General features: G+C 33.1%; 1 protein-coding gene across 6 annotated transcripts in view; it reads left to right on the plus strand.

Annotated features, from left to right (window-relative positions):
• Window positions 1–20,976, plus strand: part of PCNX1 (pecanex homolog 1) — a 139,390-nt gene that overhangs the window by 29,573 nt on the left and 88,841 nt on the right. For 5 of the 6 annotated variants that reach the window (XM_011384828.2, XM_023525807.1, XM_011384829.2 and 2 more), the window contains exons 3-6: window positions 8,216–8,321; window positions 11,093–11,138; window positions 11,960–12,049; window positions 18,454–20,160. In XM_011384828.2, coding sequence (XP_011383130.2) covers window positions 8,216–8,321; window positions 11,093–11,138; window positions 11,960–12,049; window positions 18,454–20,160 — 1,949 coding nt within the window. Of the gene's footprint in view, window positions 1–4,701; window positions 4,809–8,215; window positions 8,322–11,092; window positions 11,139–11,959; window positions 12,050–18,453; window positions 20,161–20,976 lie in introns of all 6 variants that reach the window. The other variant, XM_023525806.1, reaches the window with a different exon arrangement.

Consider the following 20,976-nt stretch of genomic DNA (forward strand, 5'->3'; position numbering starts at 1 on the left):
AGCTCATTCAGTCTTCAAAACAATTCTTTGAGGTAGATACAGTTATTATCCTTGATTTACAGATGTGGAAACTAAGGTGAGAAAGATCAAATAATCCAGTCAGGTCTGGAGTCCATACTTTTAAACACTATGCCATGTTTCCACTGAGTATAATATTAAGTATTTGGGTGTCAAGATATAAATGATAAAAGACAAGTAATGTTTCTGTATATTTTCCAGTGCATTGAAAGCTTTTGTTTATCTCTTTTCAAATATGTTTATCTCTATCCCTAGCATGATTACTGTTTGTTCATTGAATAAGTAATTTGCTCTCGTAATAATTTTATTTATAGCATTAATCACTATCTGAAATTATCTTACTTAATCATTTATTTGAATTTATAAGCCTCTTGAAGGCAGGGGCCTTGTTTTTCTTACAAACTATTATAATTCCAGGTTCTAAAACAGTGTCTGGCACTGTTAGATACTCAGGGAATATTTGAAATAGTGAAAACACTTTTTTCTGTGATATTATGTTTGACTGCATAGTATTCTATTTTGTGTGTATACCATAATTAACTACCTTGTTTTTATTATTTCAGTTATTTTCAAAATTAAATATTAGATGACTCTGTTTACATTTTAAATGATTAAATTTTTAATAAAAATTTAACAGAGGTAGTATTACTAGAAAGCTATACCCACTTTTAAGATTTTCAGTATACATTGCCTTTTAATTACCATGATCAGCAGTTAGGGCTTTTTTTTTTTTTTTTGACTTTTGACAACACTGATTATTTAGTATTTTGTCAAAACTGTGATAGAGATCTCATTGTTTAATTTTTCAGTGTTTGGATTGCTAGTGAAATGGAGGTATTCTTGTTATTTTATTGCCACATATTTGTTACTTTGTCAATTGTTTGTCTTTCTATTGGTGGTTTGTTTAGAGAAGATATTTATTTATGGAGGATATTAACTATCTTTTGTGTCAAGTAGTTTTTTTCAGTTTAATGGCATTTTATTTATTTATATGCCACAGTTTACTTTTATGTGCTCTATTCTGTGAATGTTTATTAGTCGTGCTTTTGATATCAAGTTCGTAAGCCTTTTTCTTTTCCTAAATTATATATTCACCTATATCTACTTTCAGTATTATTTTATTTTTCACTCTTAAATTGTAGCCAATCTGAAAACATTTTTTTTTCTTTTTTAGGTTTATTAACTCTAATACCATTTATTGAGTAATGCATTTTCTTTCTACAATAATTTTAAATCCTTTTTTTTCATATAGCATACCTATGTCAGTTCCTGGACTTTGTTTTCTGCCCCATTGATTTTAATGTCTTTTTTGTTTATACCATACTGTTATATGGCTTTCTAATATGCTTAATACTTAGCAGTGTGAATCTCTTTTTAATGTTTTTTTTTTTTTTCAGTATTATCTTGGTTATTCTCATGCATATACTTGCTTAGTTTTTTGTGAGATATCTCCTTGTGTGCTCATTTTCCAGAAATTCCATTAAAATTTTGATGATATTTGTTTTAAGTTTGGAGAGAACACAACCTTTAAAGTAGGAAATTTGTTTCATCTAGGGACATGGTATATTTATCTATATTTATTCAGTTGTCTTTTATGTCTCCTAAAACTTCAGTCTTTTTTTTTTATGGGTTCTGAGTATTTCTTAAGTCTATTCTATTTCTGTTAGGAAATGCATAACCTCGTATAGTGGCTAAGCAAAAGAATGTAGATTCTGCACTTAATCTGTGGCCTTTAATCACTTCCTGATTGTATGACCTTGGAGAAGTTATTAAAGCTTTTTATGCCTTGGCTTCCTCACCTGAATAATGAGGCAGATAATAGTACTGTCTCATAGTATTACTACAAAGAATGAATGAGAATAGTTTATGTAAAGCACTTAGAACAATTCCTGATACATGGTAACCACTCAGTAATTGTTAGCTCTTAATATTTCTGGATATTGTATATATTTTTAATTGCTTTTGTTACTGAATTGTTGTTTCATTTTCTTTTAGTTAAAAAAATTTTTATTGTGAAATATATTTCCAATTAGTATATCAGTTATATGTGTAATTTAGAAAATAGCAATCAAGTGAATACTTAATTATTCTACACACAGGTTAAGAAATAGGACTTTGTACAAATGCCATACAAGTTTTTATGCACTCCTTTGCAATTTTATTCTACTCTTTTTCTTTTGGGAGTGACTATTATCTTAAATTTTGTGTTAATATTCCTTTGCTTTTCTTATTGTTATACTGTCTTTGTAGATATTTCTAAACATACATTATTTAATTTTATCTGCTTTAGGACATCCTAAAGGGAATCATACAGTATGTATACCTAGTTGAAGGGCTTTTTTTGTTCAGAATATTGTATTTTATAGACTTACCATTCCGATTCTTACAGCTGATATTTATTCATATTTACTGTTGTACAGTCTGCCACTGTATGAGGAGACTACCACTTATCCATCCTTCTTGATACCTTGTTGATAGCTGTCCAGTTTTTTGCTCTTATAACACATTATTGTGTACGTCTCTTGTTACACATGGTGTATATAAGCTTGTTCATAGGGTATTTTCATGTTCGGTTTTATTAGGTAATTCCAAACAGTTTGCCAGAATGATTGTACTGGTTTATACTCTCACTATTAGTGTATGAAAGTCCTGTTCCACATCCTTGTGTGTATTTGATATTGATTGGTAAGCTTTAAAAATTTGCCATTCAGGTAAATGTTAAATGTGTTTCATTGTGACTTTTAGTGAACTTTTCTGATTTCTAATGAGGTTGAGCATCTTATATACACATTTTCCAATTAAGTTTTCTGTTTTTTCTAATGCACATTCATGTCTTGTTTCATATTTCTTTGAAGTTGTCTTATTAATTAATAATTTTTAATATGTTTATAATACTCCTTTATTGATTATATATACATTACAGACATCTCCTAGTTTGTGACTTGTCATTTCACTTTCCTTAAGGTTTCTTATGATTATATATATTCTTAAATTTAATATAAGATCATTTTTTTGGTAATTAGCATTTTTGCGCCTCGCTTTTACTTAATTATTTCCTTCACAGAGATCAGATAGGTATTCTCCTATGTTGTCTTTTTAAAGTTTCGTGTTTCTTTTGTTTTCACATTTCAATTCTACTGGAACTTATTCTAATCTGTGATGTCAGGTAGGAATTCAAGACTTGTTATTGACTTTGTCAAGAACTGGTTTAATCAGTATTTGTTAAACAGACTATCTTTTCCTTGATGATTTGCAGTACTCACTCTGTCTTAAATTACGTTTCCGTATATGGTGGGTATGTTTCTGGGCTCTATTTTCTGTTCTGTTGATCTAGTTGTCTCTGCCTGTGGTACTGATACCACACTATCCTAATAACTGTAGCTTTACATCATGACTTTTAATATCTGGTAGGCAAACCTATCATGTTCTTTTTCAAAAGTGACTTTGCTATTCTTGGCTCTTTTTGATATAAACTTTAGAGTCTGCTGTGCAAAGTCTGCAAGAATTTAGGATTTTAATCAGAATTACATTTAACCTGTAGATTTCTCTGCTGAGGATCAATAATCATGATCATATTGAATCTCTCCATTTATTTAGTCTTTAATTAGTCTATAATATCTTTCAGTAAAGATTTATCATTTGTTCATTAAAGGGCTAATGTAGCTTTGTTAAATTTGCCAAATTATTTTATAGTTTTTGCTATTATAAAATTTTTGTATAATTATATTTTCTGTTTTTCTTCCTTTAAATGTAATAGTTTACTTTGTATCCAGCAACCTTATTAAACTCCCTTATTAATATTGAAACCTTGCAGGTTATTTCTTTATTTTCTGTAAATGATGACAGTTTATTTCTTTCTAATTCTTGTACTTCTTGTTTAACTTTTTCATCAGCTATGACTTCTAGCAAATGGTTAAATTGAAATAGTATTGGTGTACATCTTTATTTTTTTCTAATCTTAAAGAGATTGTTTAAGTTTCACCATCAAATAAGATCTTTGTTATAGATTTTTGTTTTTGACATCTTACTTTCCCCACCTTCCCTCTTGTGACTCTTGCATTCTGTTCTGAGGAAAAGAAATGAACAAGAAAATATACACTTTTATTTACAGAGCCTGTCCCATGCTTGGTACACTATAGCTGTCAGTTTGTTGCATGCATTAATTAATATAGTAGGACTGCTTAAGCCTGATGGTTTTCATTGGCTGTGGTGCAGCAGTTCAAAAATACTTATTAAATCTTCATCTTAGAGAAAGTAAAAATCATTAATGTTTATAGTGCATTTCTGATGTTTCTGGAGAGGAAATTAGCACGTTGAATTTTATGATTTAAATAAAAATATTTAGGAGACCATATTTTCTCTTTTTTTATGGCAGTAATACTTGAAGTATTGTAAGGATCTGTTTAAACTACATGTTGGTGAACTTTAGGCTAAGTTTTCTGAAGAAGATTTATTCTGTTTAGGGACTTCGGTTTTATCTATTCATACGTTTATGAACATAGTTGTAATCTAGTTTAGATTTGTAAATTTAGTACTGAGTGGTGCTGTGAAGTTTCTGATTAAAGCCTGAGCAGTTAATGATACTAATAATGAATTCGTTTGTGAAGTCTTCTTTATAATTCAGATTAGACCCCTTCTGCTTTTCTGCCTTTCCCTGTACCTGGTATTTTTTTTTTTTAACAGATGGGGAAATTAAGGCATAAAGGTAGAGATCCCTTGAATTTGGTGTATTGCTTACTGCAGTAAACCATTTTGCTTCTGTGAGAATTGTAAACTACTATACTTTCCAGGTATGTACTGAAATCTTCATTTTTGAAAATCTGCAAGTCTTGCTAATAAAGAAAATTCTTACTCAGCCATTTTATATGTTTTGCTATATTTAGGGCAGTTACAGCTGACTCAAAGTTCTACTTTGGAATTTGCGGAAGAGAGAAGTACCATAATTTTACTAGAGGATTTTTTTTTTTTTTAAAATAAAAGTAGGCGTACAGTTGTTTCTTCATCTTTTTTGCTTCCTAATACCTCCTTCCCACTCAGTATTGGCCATTGAATGTAGTATTAGATCTTTGTTTCTCAGTCGGGGGTGATTTTACCCCCTAGGAGACATTTGGCAGTATTTAAAGACAGTTTCGCTTATCACAACAAGGGAGGAGTGCTACTGGCATCTAGAGGGTAGAAGTCAGGTGTGCTGCTATGCACAGGATGGTCCCCCACAGTCAAGAATTATGTTGGCCAAAAGTCAATTGTGCCGAAATTAAGAAACCTCAGATAATGGTGTTTATGTTTGGTTTTGAACTGGAAAGAGAACAATTCCTGTTTGTTGAAAGGCAGTAATGGTGTCTTAGACTGTGGGCTTTACAGTTTTATAGACATGGTGTTCAAATTTTGTCTCATTCCTTACCGTTATGAGTACTTATGTTCAGGTGTATGGAAAAAAAAGATATGACAATATATTATAGAGTTTCGAGTATTGTTTTTATCCTCCCTTTCCACCTGAACTCAATATACCAATGACTCAGTTTATTTTGTTTACTTCTGTGAGACTTTAGGCAAGGTTTTACACCTTTTTTTCGTTTTCGTTTTTCATTTATAAAATGAAGATAGTAGTATATATATCATAGGTTTCAAGGGAATAGTCCATGAGAAAATAAAGTACATGCTCCTATGACTCGAATGTAATAAGTACTTGGTAAATGTTTGCCTTTATTTGTTATTAATGATTTTACATGCAGATTGTAATCATTTGGACTTGCTATCAGAAATGATGTATAAAACTAGGCGAGATTGTCCATTATCTGATGAATTGACAAACAAAATAGGTTGTATTCATTCAGTGGAATGTTATTAGTCCATATAAAGGTATAAAGTACTAATACATGCTACAACATGGATGAGCCTTGAAAACATTGTGCTAAGTGAAAGAAGCCAGACACAAATGACCACATATTATATGGTTCAATTTATATGAAACATCTGGAATAGACAAATCTATAGAGACAGTAGATTAGTGGCTACTTAGGGCAGGGGATAATGGGAAATGTTGGAGATGGGGGTAGGTAGTATTAGCTAAAGGGGTTTGTTTTTAAGGTGATAAAAATGTTCTAAAATTAACTGTGGTGATGGTTATACAACTTTATGAATATACTAAAAACTGTTGAATTATATAGTTTAAATTGGTGGTATGTGCATTATATATCAGTAAAGCTGATGTACGTAAACTAGGCAAGATGAGAGCTCTCTTTCCTTCCTCTAGTGTTGAAAATTTTATTTCTTAATTTTTACCTTGCTCTTCATCTTCTGATTTCTGTGGAATTTGACTTAGAGAATGTATTTCAGTGGAGATAGCAATAATTTTGCTGGTTATTACTCATTGCTAATTCGGTGGTGATAACTGTTGCTATATACACACTTAAGGTTTTGGCAGATTAGAAAAATATTTCTCATTCTGGTCTATATATTTAGTAAGAGCATCAAGCAACTAACAAACTCGAGTATGTTGAATTGGCCATCAAGTTTGTAACCGAGTCCCAATATGTTTTACTATTATCAATGGTTAGCAACTTAGCTGATTGTCTTTATTGAGCATTAGCTAACTATAGTCTGTGGTCTGGAGTTAGGAACCCATTAAGCAAAAAGGGACATGATAGTTATAAGACCATTAATAATAAAAACACTAGAATTCAAACAGCTGTAGCGATACTTAAAAGGAAGGTATACTTGTAAGCAAATTCTGCTTTACCTGTATCTTTTAATTGAAGCTATCAGAATACCCTATCTAAACAGGCTGAGGGAATTTATGGCTCACAATCCTGAAAAGTCTGTATGTAAAGGATGTCTTCAAATGTGGCAGACTGTGGTTTCTAACAATTGCTTCATGATCCTGCTTCCCTTCACCAGGCTGTGCTCTTTTTTTTTCATTGGCTTCTTAGACAGGCTGTCCCTTTGTGGGTATAAAGTGGCTGCAGGAGCTACAAGCCTTAAGTCTTCTAATTATAGGGAAATTTCCTCTTTCAACAATAGGACACTTCTGGTCTGATTAATGCTAGCCTGAGTTGAGTCATGTGCTTATTCTATAACTAAGCTCTGTAACTAAGAGAATGAGACATGCTGGTTGACTTTGGCCAGTAGAGCTTCCCCCTAAACCTGAGGATGGGGTCATCTTCACCTAAAACCATATGAAAGTTTGGAATGGGGTGGTTCACCAGAAGAATTTTGGGTTGCTTTTTTTGTTTTGTTAACTAGGAGGTTGAATTAGATGCTGGATGGCAAGATAGTTCACATTTGCTATAATGCCTAGCATGTATACTAGAGCTTTTATCCTTGATAATTATAGCTAAATTTATTTAATACTTACTCCAGATGGAATGAGTAAAACTCTCTGGGCAAAAAATAGGATTATGATAACTTTTAGGTCTGAGTTTTTCTAAAAGTTGAGTTCCTAAGGAACGTTATTTTAAAACTTTATAAGTTTTTCTGAAGTTTGGTGTGATCTTTTGCCCTGATTTTGGGAAACCCATTATCTTTTAAGTACTATATGTAGATTTCTTTACTTCTCTGAACCTAGTACTTTTCTCTTTTGTTAAATGCCTCTTGATACTATACAGTGAATGTCATTTTACTTTTTTAACTTAAGCTTTCCAACTCATACACACATCTAAAATCTTAGGTTTCTAATTCCATAAAACAAATTAGTATCCCAGTTAAATGCTGTTCACTTAAAAAATACAGATAAAAATAACTTGACCAGAATGAGTGTTTCCTTTCATGTTTATCATTGTGTCATTCAGCTCAGTCAGACTGCTCTTGGAGAGTGGTAGATAAAATCTGATTACTTTCTGTGTTTACAATGGCTGATTTCTCTTTGATCTTAGGAAACAAAAGGCAAATCATTTCTTTGCTAGAGTGTTTTTACGGCACATATTATAAAACGTGCTATATTTAGTATGCCGCAATTGTAATCAAGATCAGTTTCTAGCGGACTGGGTATACACAGTTTGGGAGAGTGCTTTAAATATTTCAAATAGTGATGTAGCTATAAAATAATTCAAATTATTAGACTCATAAATGAAGAATGATCTTTTTTGCCATTTGACCTATTAAAAATCAGAACCTCTTTTTTATGGAAAAAAATGATAAAAAGAAAACGGTTGGTGGCAAATAATGGCAGTTACTCTCTTTCTATCACTTTTTCCCATAGTGATCCTGGTGGAGGGATTGAAATGTCCGAGTTCATTCGTGAGGCCACACCACCAGTTGGTTGCAGTTCAAGAAATTCTTATGCTGGCCTAGATCCAAGCAACCAGGTAGGAACCTGTGTGATTTTATTTTGCCTTTTTCTCTCCTGACGATGATGGTCTCAGGAATTCTCTTGTTTATAATAGTCAGTTCATGTTTGGCTTTATCTTGCTATTTAATTTTTTGATTATTTATTAATAGTATCTTTTATTAACATTCTTTTTAACTGAATTTTTATATTAAGTATATTTTTGCTAAACATGAAGCTTAGTAAACAGTTAAAAATATTGCAAAGCTTATTTTTTATTGGCTACATCAAGAGTTTATTAGTAGTTTTAATATGTTGTGTATGCTTATTTTTACTTTCAGTGCCATTTAACTTTTATACAGCATAGCATACATACCTTAAGTGTACAGCTCAGTGGATTTCTGCATATATATGCACACCCATTTAATTGCCATCCAGATCAAGGAAGTCCCTCATGCCCCTTCAACTTAATATTAACCTATATTATGAGCCAGTTTCTTATTGTATACACCCATCCCTCAATTTATGTGGGTTATCTGTTCCACATGTCTTTTTTTATGTGGAGGAAAACTGTATAAAAAGAGTCCACCAGTAAGAAAAAAAAATGCCAAAAAAAATAGGCCAATATAAGTCATAAAAATAATCATTTCACATATTTTCACAAAAAATGCTAATGAAAATTCAGAAAAAAAAATAAAATAAGTTTTATTCGCTGTCGATATCTAGTGTAATCTAAAGCAAGCAACCTTCTTTTTTTAATTGTCACAAGGTCACTATCCTCATTGCTCGAAGTATTTGGAAGTACTACTTTGGTTTCATTATTTATGTTTATGTTTTTGGATGATCTTTTTCAATCCTATCTTTTGCTAAGTTTTCATAAATTCTTTGACATTCACTGCAACATTTTTTAAAACCTTTTTGAAATTTCAAGCCTCGTTGGATGTTTGAATCAATATCTGGAATTGCAGTTTCCAGTTTTGTAGCCAGTTGAAGAGCTTTGTAAATATTTTCTGCAGTGAATCAAGGTCACTGCCATATTCATCAGCAGGACGGGCTTCAGATATTAAGCGAATTAATTCATTATCAGTTAATTCATGATCAACCAGTAATTTGTTAATATCATCTACATTCAAATTGTCAGAGCCTTCTTCTTGAAATTTATTTAATAAATTAATAATGCCAGTTAATCCCTCTTCGGTTGTTGGAACCATATTCCCTGGTACAACCACTTCTGGCCATATTGCTTTCCAGCAAGCATGGAAAGTTGATGGCTTTATATCACTCAAAGCTAAAGCAATATTCTTGATATAACTTAAAAACAACTTAAAATTGCGTATTTATTCCTGGCTTCTATAACTATAAATGATTCATTATCTTCAAGTTTATTAAAAATATCATTAAAACTCCATTTAATATAATTAATCTTAAAAATGGAAATAACGCCTTGCTCTAAAGGTTGGGTCGAGGAAGTTGTATTTGGTGGCAAATATACAACTTTTATATTTGGATGTTCTAAATTATGTGGATGGCCAGGTACATTATCTAAAATTAAAAATATTTTAAAAAGAAGACATTTTTCCTTTATATAGTTTTCAGATTCTACTCAAAACATTTGTAAAACCAGTCCCAAAAAACATCAGTAGTCACTCATGCTTTTTTATTTGCCATCCAATGAATGGGAAGATCATTAATAATTGTGTTAGTATTAGTTCTTTGTTCACTGCTGAGTTAAGCTATTTTTTAGAAAGAGTAATCGCAAATATTGGAAATGAAAAAGAAAGAACTATGTAAAATGAGACCACAGTAAATGGAAACTGCATATAAAAAGCCCACATAAATGGGGGAAATATTTATTGCATGTAAAAAAAACTTGTATAAAAAAATATTGTGTAAATCGAAGGACAGGTGTACTTCTGTTCAATTGAATCAGTGAAAGGAAAGACTTGCTAAAATGCAAAGTAATTTTTGAATGTTCTTAATTTTATTCCAAAGTGTTAAATTTGACCGTTTTCTTTTTGAATCTCTTGAAAATAGATTGTAGAGTTACCAAGACTTGTTGATTTAGTAATTTTCATGTTATATTTTGTTTTCTTAATGCGTTTGTGGAATTTGTGGTGTTTGTTTCTATAATTTTTATAATAGTATAATAAATAATGCTTGTGAAATTTTAGGGAAGTGTTATGCCTTTAGTATAAGCACTAAAAGTTCAGTAGATTTTAGTTTGCTAAAAATTCATGTTTCATGGATGGCTTAGTTTTTAATTCTTTCTAATATGTTATAGCAGTCTACAAAGACATACTTTTTGTCTGGAACTCAGGAAAGTACATATTGATTCATGAACAATTCGACAGTTGAAGATTTAGGTTGCTCTTTGTGGCATATATATTTTTTCCCTCCAAACCTTCCCTTTATATGACCTGATAAGTCTAAATTTATTTTAGATAGACTCAACAACTATTTTGCTTTTGTTTATAACATGAACATATCATGGTGCAATATAAAAAATGATAGTAATTGTATGATTGCTTAAGGTTGGAGGCATCCTTCCACGGGGCCTCCGTCAGTCCTGAGCGTGCAGAGAGATTCAGCCATTCGGTGTCCCAGCACATCTGTAATACGTTCACAGTGTGTGCTGCAGCAAACAGGTTGTGGCTCTGATGTGCAGTGCCTAAAGGGTATGTTTTAATATTGATAAAAGTGACTGATAACATGTTTTGATAATATAATTTTTTTAATTATCTTGCTAATGTATGTTGATAATGACATAGCTAGCATTTTAATGTTTTACTTAAATTCATGTCATGTTTTCAGATTGGATCTGGTTCTTCTCGTCTTGGAACAGCAGCAACTATTAAAGGTAGATGTGATCTAACTTGGAAGTTGACTGTGACTTTCCATTTCATTTCTGATTTTAATAAAGATAACAAAGTACTGTTTATTCATGTGAAATGAAAAATTGTAGAAATTTTTTTGTAGATAAAATTATGTATCTTATATTAAAGATTACTTGATTTAAATTGTCTCCTTTTCATCATCCAAATTTCACAAACATGTTTGACCATTTGCATTACATTGTAAATTTTTATCTCTAAGAAACTTCCTTGCCTTGAGGGAAAATACTTTCATGGATTTTGGTGAGGTTTGTGGAAAACTGAGTAAATTATTGTGAAACTTTTAAATTGGATGCAAATGAGATACTAAAAAAAGGGAAAGTGTTTTTCTGTACATCTTATATATGTCTTTTATTCAATATACCTACTTCAGATAAATGCATATTATTTTTACTCTGTAATTTTTTAGATTTCTGGTTTGCCCTGGGAAGGAAATTTACGTTGTTTTAAGTTGTTATTATATAATTTTCATTTCTTTTTAAAAACTTTTTTTTTAAAGAAATAGTTTTATTAGCTAACAATATGAAGCTTTCCATATGATTTGGTTTATAGTGCTATGGGAATAATTATGTGGTCTGATAGTCTGTGATATTTCCTGTTAGTTCAGTGCATCTTCCATTATTGTAATCCTTGATATACGAAAACTGCTTTAGTAGATATAGTATGCTAATATAGTGTATGGTAAACTAGTATAGTAGAGATCTATGATCCTTGGTATCCTTCCTCATTATGCTGTAGTATACAGTCTTTACTAACATATCTTCACATGTTTTTCTTAACTTTGTAGGAGATACAGACACTGCTAAAACTTCTGATGATATCAGTTTAAGTCTGGGCCAGAGCTCTAGTCTTTGTAAGGAAGGAAGTGAAGAACAAGGTAAGAACATTATACTTCACAGTGACATTATATGTTGTGGTGGACCAGGATAAGTTTATAGAATGTGCCTCTTACATTTTGGCAAAAGTTAATAATAATTTAATATGGTATTTATTTTTAAGAAGCATTAAAATCATTCACTAGGATAACACTACAGTGTTAGAAGTACTTTTAGCTTTCTGGAATTCAGTTGTGCATGTTCTGCTAAGTAAACATGATGGGAAAGATTTTATGAGCATGTGCTCCAGAGTGAGTGTGAGATGAGAGATAAGAATCTGCTATCCTTCTTGTCAGTCAGAGCATCTTGCCTGGCATGGTGATAACTTGAATGTAAAACTGCTATTTTCCATCCAGTGTAACCTCTAAATGCCAGCTATTTCATATCTTGCCTAACAATATGTTTTAACAAAGAAATAACTTGCTGTTGAAGTTTCTGAGAAACTGTATGTCTTTCTCCAATATGGTACTTCCTGTAGTAGATTTTTAATAGAAATTTTGGCTTTAAGTGATTTTTTTTCCCTTCATATTCAACTCCATTGTAAATGAGTACTCTGAATTTTCTTGGCATTTGCTTTTTTTTTTTTTTTTTAAGAACTGCCACATTTTTACATTTGATTTTTAATTTTCAAACATGAAAGGATAAATGTGTCAACCCCATTTATCCCATGTTATATAATCAGTGAGACAGAAAATCGTTTCCTTATTCTCAGCCTGTTCATTATTAGTCTATGGGGGATGTTTGGTAGACAGGCAGGCTGACGATTTTCCTATACTTGATTATGAAACTGATTTATAAAGTTACAAATAGACCACTAAATTATGACATTTTCCTATTAATTTAATATTTTACCCAGATCCAGTTCTTACAAGCATATTTTGTTACTGGTACTTGGAATTTTAAGTTTATCGCTGTAACTGCTTTTTTTGAATTGTAGTACCCCATCATTGTTTATTTGCTTTTGTGGACTACCCCTGTCAGCCTACTCTTTTCCACTAAAAAAATACTCTCAAATGTACTGTATGATACAGAAATAATTTTCTTATAAAAAGTAAAGGTGAATTCATTGGTTTGGGAATTATAGTATCTCATTCTATAATATGTAATTATGAGAATATCTCAAAAACTAGGTATTGATCTTAGAGAAGCTAGTGCCATTGTATTTATGGGTCATATATTTTTATTTTATATCTGGAAAGTACCACGCACAAGCAAGAAGTTTGTAGAGTGGCAGGTTAGGAATTCTATACACACCTGGCAGACACACATGGACACAGATAATGTCTAACATTCACTGAGTACATACTATTATGTAGGTTAGAGGTCAGCACACTTTTTATGTAAATGGTCAGATAGCTTTGTATTGCCATATTGTCTCTCTTACAACTACTCTAACTGCTATTGTAGAGTGAAAGGTGCCATAAATAATACTAAATGAGTGGGCATGGCTGTGTTAAACTAAGACTTTACAGAAAGAGGCAGAGGGCTGATTTGGCTCCATGGGTCTTAGTCTGTCAACCCCTGGTTTCAGTCATCTTCTAAGTGCGTTATTATACACATTCACTCAGTTAATCTTTACGGTAAGCATTTGATGTTAATATTATTCTCATTTTACAGATGACATATAGCTTAGAGAGAAGTTATAAAAAATGTGCCCAAAGTTACACAGCTACAAAGTGGTAGTCCTTTAATTGCAATCTAGTTTTGAATTATGCTTTTAATGCTATGCTATACTACTGTCATATAGTTTTGTAACTTGCTTTATCACATACCATTTTTCCACATAGTTAACATTTAACAGATAGTATCTGGTACTCATGATATACTGAGCATCATTCTAAGAATTGGAAATAAATTAGTGAACAAACAGACAAAAAGTTCTACCCTCATGTGGCTTCCATACTGTTATTATGGAATTATACTCGTACAAATATATATGTAGTAATAGAGACAGAGGATAGAGAGTGGAGGCTGGGGAGTTGTAAGTTTAAGTAGAGTGGTCCAGGGAAAGCCTCACTGAGAGCAAAACCTAAAAGCGGTGAAGAAGTATTAGCTATCAGGATATTTGGGGATAAAAGGTTTCCCTCTAGGCAGAGGTAACAGCACAGGCAAAATTTCTAAATTAGGAACAGGCCCATCAGGTTTGAAAAATAGTGTGGCTGGTGTGGAGTATGTGAGAGGACATTATATAGTCTTGTAAGCCATTTTCAAAATTTTGGTTTTAATTTCCAGTGAGATGAGGAACTACTGACGGTTTTGAGCAGAGGAGTGTCATGATCTGTGTTATATTTTAACAGACTCACTTGACTCCTATATTGAGAAAATATTAAAAGGGGCAAAGGCTGAAGCAGGGAGCTCAGTTAGCAGATTATTGCAATAATCCAGGACACAGATTAGGGTAGTCTCATTGTGTAGAAGATATTAATGAGAGGATTTGTTGATGTTGATGGACTAGATATATCATGTGAGAGAAATAATAGTCATGGATGACTAAGGTTTTGGGTTAAGCAGTGAGGAGGATGGAGTCCCTGTTAACTGAAAAGGGAAAGACTGAGAAGGGGCAGATTTTGGACTAGGGAGAAAGGGAGAAGGAAGGTAAGACAGGGAGTTCCGTTTGGGGCATATAAGGTACAAGATGCTGTTATACCTCTAAACAGCAATAATTAGTAGATAATTAGATAGGTCTAGGTTTCAGGTAGGAAATCTGGGTTGAGGTTTTAAATTTAGGAGTTTTCAGTATATAAATAGCCCCCCAAAAATTCAGTCATGTCAGCTGTGGGATTGTGTTATCATGAATCTAGTAAACGGCAAATGTGCATTGTTAGCCAGTTTGGAGTTTAGGTGTCCTGGCTCTCTGATCCAAATCTGCATTAGTCTTACCTACGGTTTGGCACCACCTAGTGGTAGTTCATTCTGGCTTATCTGTCAATTGGAGCTCTTCTGGTTCTCTGGCTGGTTTGGATTTACAGGGCAGTGACTTTTAGTCAGTTGGTTAACTGTTAGTTGCTTAGCTGGCACTTATTTTATCAATACGATTCAGGATATTTGAGAGAAAACTGAGCATGGGGGTACGTGTGCTCTCCTTTTTCACTTCCAGGAATGGATATCTACAGTTCCCTTCTCCAGCCTCACTCATTTTCCTTACTCAAGATCATAACTTCAGCCCAGTGAGTACTGGGGCTAGGTAGAAGATGGAAGAACTTGTTCCAGGTATTTCTAAATTTTAGTAATGGGGCCAGAAAAATGAATGAGTTTTCTACACAAAAGAGAGAATATAGATAGGAAGATGAAAAGTTCAAAGGATTGAGCTCTGCACCACTCCAGTTTAATAAGTCCAGGAGACTGAATGTAACAACTGGTGAGGTGAAGAAACCAAGAGGGCTGTAGCCGGTGTTTCAGGCAGAGTGATCATGGTCAGTTTTGTCAAATGTTGCTGATAGGTCAGGTGATAGGAGACTGAGGTTTGACCATTGGATTTAACAGTGCTGATGACCTTGATAAGCATCTTACTGGAGTGGGAATAGAATACATGTAAGAGAGAATTAGAGGAAAAGAACAGAAAACTGTATATAGGCTACTCTTGGTGAATTTATGTAAAGGGGATCAGAGATACAAGGTGATAGTAGGGGAAGTGAAGATAAAAGATTTGGATTTTGTAAGAATATTTCGGAGCAATAACAGCTTGTTTTCTATAATTGATGGGGATGATTTATTAGAGAGGAGGAAAGTGTGATTTTTGTTTATAAAAGAAATATATGTTAATTTTAGAAAATATAGTTAAGAATAAAGAAGAAAATAATTCATACTCCTGCCACTGAGATAATTTGTTAATATGTTTTTGATGTATTACTTTTTTCTTATTTTTTTACTGTGATATATTTTACATACCATAAAATTCACCCTTCTAAACTGTACATTTTAGTGGTTTTTAGTATATTCACAAGGTTGTGTTTGTATCCATCACCACTATCCAATTCTAGAACATTTTCATTATACCTCAAAAAGAAACCCGGACCCATTATATTTCCCATGTCTTTCTTCAACCAGCCCCTGGCAACCACTGATCTATTTTCCATCTCAATGTATTTGCCTATTTTGGACATATCATATAAATAGAATTATATAATATGTGGCTTTTTGTGTCTGGCTTCTTTAACTTGGTATGTTGTAGCATGTATTAAGACTTTATTTCTTTTTATGGCTAAATATAGTATATTACTTTTTACATTCCTACAAACATATGTACATATACCCTTAGTATTCTTTTTACTGTTACAGATTGGGATAATACTTTTTATATAGTGCCTTCTTTTTATCTAAGTATTTTCTCATATTATTACATAATCTTTGAAAACATGTTTTAGTGCCTACATGATGTTATTAATAGACATCATAATTTAGTCAATCATTTTTATTGGAGATTTTTATACTTTTTGTGTTTTAAGAAGTTTTATAACCTGAGATGAACAATTTTTTGATAAAACCTTATATTCATATATGATTTTATCCTTTAGCAGCAATTTCTAGATATAGATTACTGGTCATAGGTGAATATACTTTTGGAAGTTTTTGGGCCATATCGCCAGATCGCTTTACAGAAAGTTATCCCAGTTTCATCATGAGCAGTATGTGAACATGCCTTTCTTACCTCAACACCACTAGTAGCAATCATTGGAAAAAATTGAATTATATGAAAAAAAGTACCTCTGTGTTGATTTGATCTTGTCTTGGACTGACTGTATTACTACCAGTAAGAAAAATGCCAGGAAACCATATTAAAAGTTTTCTAAAACCACCTAAAGTTAAACTTTTTATGGTATATTTATTTAGCAACATTGAAAAAAGTACATATAGTAAAGTAAGTTTGGCTGTGCCTTTCAAAATCAAAACCTTAAATTTCTGCTTTATTAATGTTTTAGAAAGGAATTGGTTTTGATTAACATTTTGTTAAAGTTTTTGTTGCATATATAATTAGTGATTTTTGGCTACTTCAGTTTTTATTCTATAAAATTCATAATGTGAATTTCACACCATTCTGTAGTTGCTTATTAGAGATACATAGTTTTTAGAAATAACTATAATTTCATACTGTAAAAAAGTAAATACAGTGCTAACTTTAAAATTTTGTTGTTTAGGTTGTATAACCCAAGCATAGTGACAACTCTTTTGGACAAATGATAAGAACATGGATTTTACTTATCTCGAAGACTTTAAAACATAAGAAAAAGCCTAATAGGTTATTTGTAAATCACAATTTGTATAGTACATTCTAGAGACTGACTCTGAGTTTTTAATTATTTAGATATAATCTAGATTTAGATTTTTTTTTAAAAATAAACATTTCTAATAATTTATTCTTTTTATATATTAATCTTAGAGGGAAATGTGTGCTTTTATTGTTGAGATTCTACTGGAACAGTCTGACTTACTACAGAATCTATTGTATTTTTTTCTATGCAGTTACGAGAAATAATTTTGATTGAACTAAAAGCAGATTCAACCATCTTTGTCAAAAGTGTATAAAAATTCAGCTATTGTGTAGTTCAGTTGTCAAACTATATTTCTAGATAAATTACAGTGTGGGTAGGTAGATGGATTTATTTGTATCTACACACAAATATATATGGTAACTCAGGTCACTAATCAGTGCCCTAAAGGGAGAGCGAAAGGTATTGTCTTATAGATATCAGGAGATATGTATTTTTTTCATGAGGCATTTTGTAATTGCTGCATCAATGATGAAACAAGAAAATGCAGTATTTTGCCTCATAATTATTGTTTTAATCTTTTCAATCATTCTGAACATTAAGATGTATCTTGTTTGGGAATTAGTCAGCCTTTGATTTTTTTCTATTTCTAATGACTAGGTTTTTGTTGATTTGTAAAACATTAGTCTTTCAAAGAGATTTTTGTATTGTGTTAGTGAAGTAAAATAATGATAGCTACTATTAATTTTGCATATTAAAATTAGGGACATGCATCAGTAATTGTCAGACACTGTGCAGAGCAGTGCATATCATATGTCAGTTATTCCATGGTAGTCCTTGGAGAGATTGATACTGCATTTTACAGATGAGAAAGCAGGCTTAGAAAGGTAACCCAAGGTTACCTAATTAGTTAGAGACAGAGCTCACATAAAAATCCAGGTCAATTTTAAATATAATCCTTTGTTGCCTGTTATTTTATTGTTATTCTGTAGAACATTTTCTGAGGCGATTAGTTCATTCCATCAATAGAATGCTTTCTTTTTGCAGCTCTTTGGATTGACGAGCCAACTATTCAGTAAACTACTTTAGAAATTATTTTTACTTGATTTACTGTAAGCTGCGAACTCTTTCCATTGTTAAACGATAAAAAAGCAGATCGTAGATTTGTGTTAACATTTCCAAATATATGTTTGAAACAGATTTGGCAACTGATCGGAAGCTCTTCCGTCTGGTCTCCAATGATTCCTTCATCTCCATTCAGCCTTCCTTATCTTCTTGTGGACAGGACTTACCACGGGACTGCAGTGACAAAGTGAGCCTGCCAAGTCACAGCCATCATCATCATGTCGATCAGTCTCTGTCCAGTGCATGTGATACCGAAGTAGCTTCTCTTGTTCCTTTGCATTCACACTCTTATAGGAAAGATCACCGGCCACGAGGTGTGCCACGGACTTCTAGCTCTGCTGTGGCTTTTCCAGATGCCTCACTGAATGACTTCCCTCTGTACCAGCAAAGACGTGGCTTAGATCCAGTTAGCGAGTTAGAATCTTCCAAGCCTCATTCTGGATCCAAAGAATCCTTGGTGGAAAATTCTTGTTTATCTGGGGAATTTCAGCTTGTTGGTGAGCTGAAAAACAGTAAGTCTCAGCCACCTACAAAGAGTGGGAAGAGCAAACCTTTGAAAGCAGACAAAAGCATGGACAGCTTGAGGAGCCTGAGCACGCGCAGTAGTGGGTCCACAGAGAGCTATTGCAGTGGAACGGACCGTGATACCAACAGTACTGTCAGCAGCTATAAGAGTGAGCATACCAGCTCAACTCACATAGAGAGCATCTTGTCAGAGCATGAGGAGTCTCCTAAAGTAGGAAAGAAAAATGGTAGGAAAAAAGAGTGCTGTGCTGACCCAGAGGACAAGACTAGCTGTACCAGTGACAAAAGGACTAGTAGTGAAAAGACTGCCTTGGAAGTGAGTATAAATAGTGGGGTTCAAGAGGCCAAGGACTGTAATAACTCTGATGATATTCACAGTCAGAGAGGTCTCAGCACCTCTGTATCTGAAGAAGCCAATAAAAATCCCCATGCAAACGAATTTACTTTGCAAGCGGACAGACCACTTGGGAAAACAGCTGAAAACAAAGAGGAGCAGAGTGATAAGCCCGCCGTTTCAGTGGACTCAAAAGTTGGGAGAGATATTGGCGGAAAGCAGAAGGAAGGGGATGTACGACCTAAATCTTCCAGCTTAATCCACCGGACAGCCTCTGCCCATAAGTCGGGCAGGAGACGGACAGGAAAGAAACGGGCCAGCAGTTTTGATTCAAGTCGGCATAGGGACTATGTTTCTTTTCGAGGTGTTTCTGGTACCAAGCCACACAGTGCTATATTCTGTCACGATGACGACTCTAGTGACCAAAGTGACTTGAGCAGAGCATCTAGTGTTCAATCTGCTCACCAATTCAGCAGTGATAGCTCTTCTAGCACGACTTCTCATTCGTGTCAGTCCCCTGAGGGCAGATACAGTGCTTTGAAGACCAAACATGTTCCTAGAGAAAGGGGCACCGACTCTGAGCACACACACAAATCTCGTTTGGGTCCTGAAGGATCTGGCAAAAAGCGGGCGACACGTCGGACTTCCAGCACAAATAACGCCAAGACTCGAGCCCGAGTGCTGAGCCTGGACAGTGGCGCAGTAGCGTGCTTGAATGACTCCAGCAGGCTGCTGGCACCCCAAAGTATAAAACCCTTAACCACTTCAAAATCAGATCTTGAGGCCAAAGAGGGAGAGGTGCTAGATGAGCTCTCTTTATTGGGACGGGCTTCCCAGTTAGAGACAGTCACTCGATCTAGGAATAGCTTGCCAAGCCAGGTAGCATTTCCTGAAGGCGAAGAGCAAGATGCAGTCAGTGGAGGTAAGTAAATTATAGGACGAGATTTCCCCAAGAGTTAACTGCAGTTATTGATACTGTTGATTAGAGTGATATTTATTAAAATATGCTTTGTATTAATATCCTCTGTTCCACTATGTTATTAAAATAGACTTTTCCATGAAGAAGGAGTTGGTTATCTTAGAAAAGGTTTTGGTACATATTTGGAACATTAAGAAAATATTTTTTCAGTTGTATTCTTTGAATCTGTAAAGAATATGAAATGAAAGAATATGAAAATATTCTTTGAATATTTTACTAGGAGCAACAAAAATTGGTCCTCTTCCCTCTTTGTACAATATCAACAACAGAATGTAGAATTTTATTAGGGCACCCAATTAATCATTTCTTATATACTGTTTACCACTGAACTTTCAGAATTAGAACCTGTTATATAAGATTTTTCCAAATACTACTTTAGCTCTGCCTGTGTACTTTGGAAACTTTTATGGCTCTTTTATGTCTGTTTCTTCAGTTTTATTTTTGTCTTATTCAAGTTTTAGGCATTAACCTTTTTTTTTTCCTGTAACTTCACACTGAAAGTTTATTAAATTTAAGTTTGTAGTTTATATTGGCACTTAGTATCCATTAATGGATATATGATGATCCCTATAACAGTGATGGTGTTTTGGTTAAGGTAATAGCTTATTTGTTGCAGGTTTATAAAAATTGTGCAAAATTTAATATGTGATTTTATATTATCCATGTGTTTTTGGCCATTTTGTTTATTTCAGAGTTGTTTGTTGCTATTACCTCCTCAGAATACTTTTTTAAAAATTCTGTTCTGGTTATTATGGAATC

The sequence above is a fragment of the Pteropus vampyrus genome, unplaced genomic scaffold (assembly GCF_000151845.1).
Source record: "Pteropus vampyrus isolate Shadow unplaced genomic scaffold, Pvam_2.0 Scaffold631, whole genome shotgun sequence".
NCBI classification, from domain to species: Eukaryota; Metazoa; Chordata; class Mammalia; order Chiroptera; family Pteropodidae; genus Pteropus; species Pteropus vampyrus.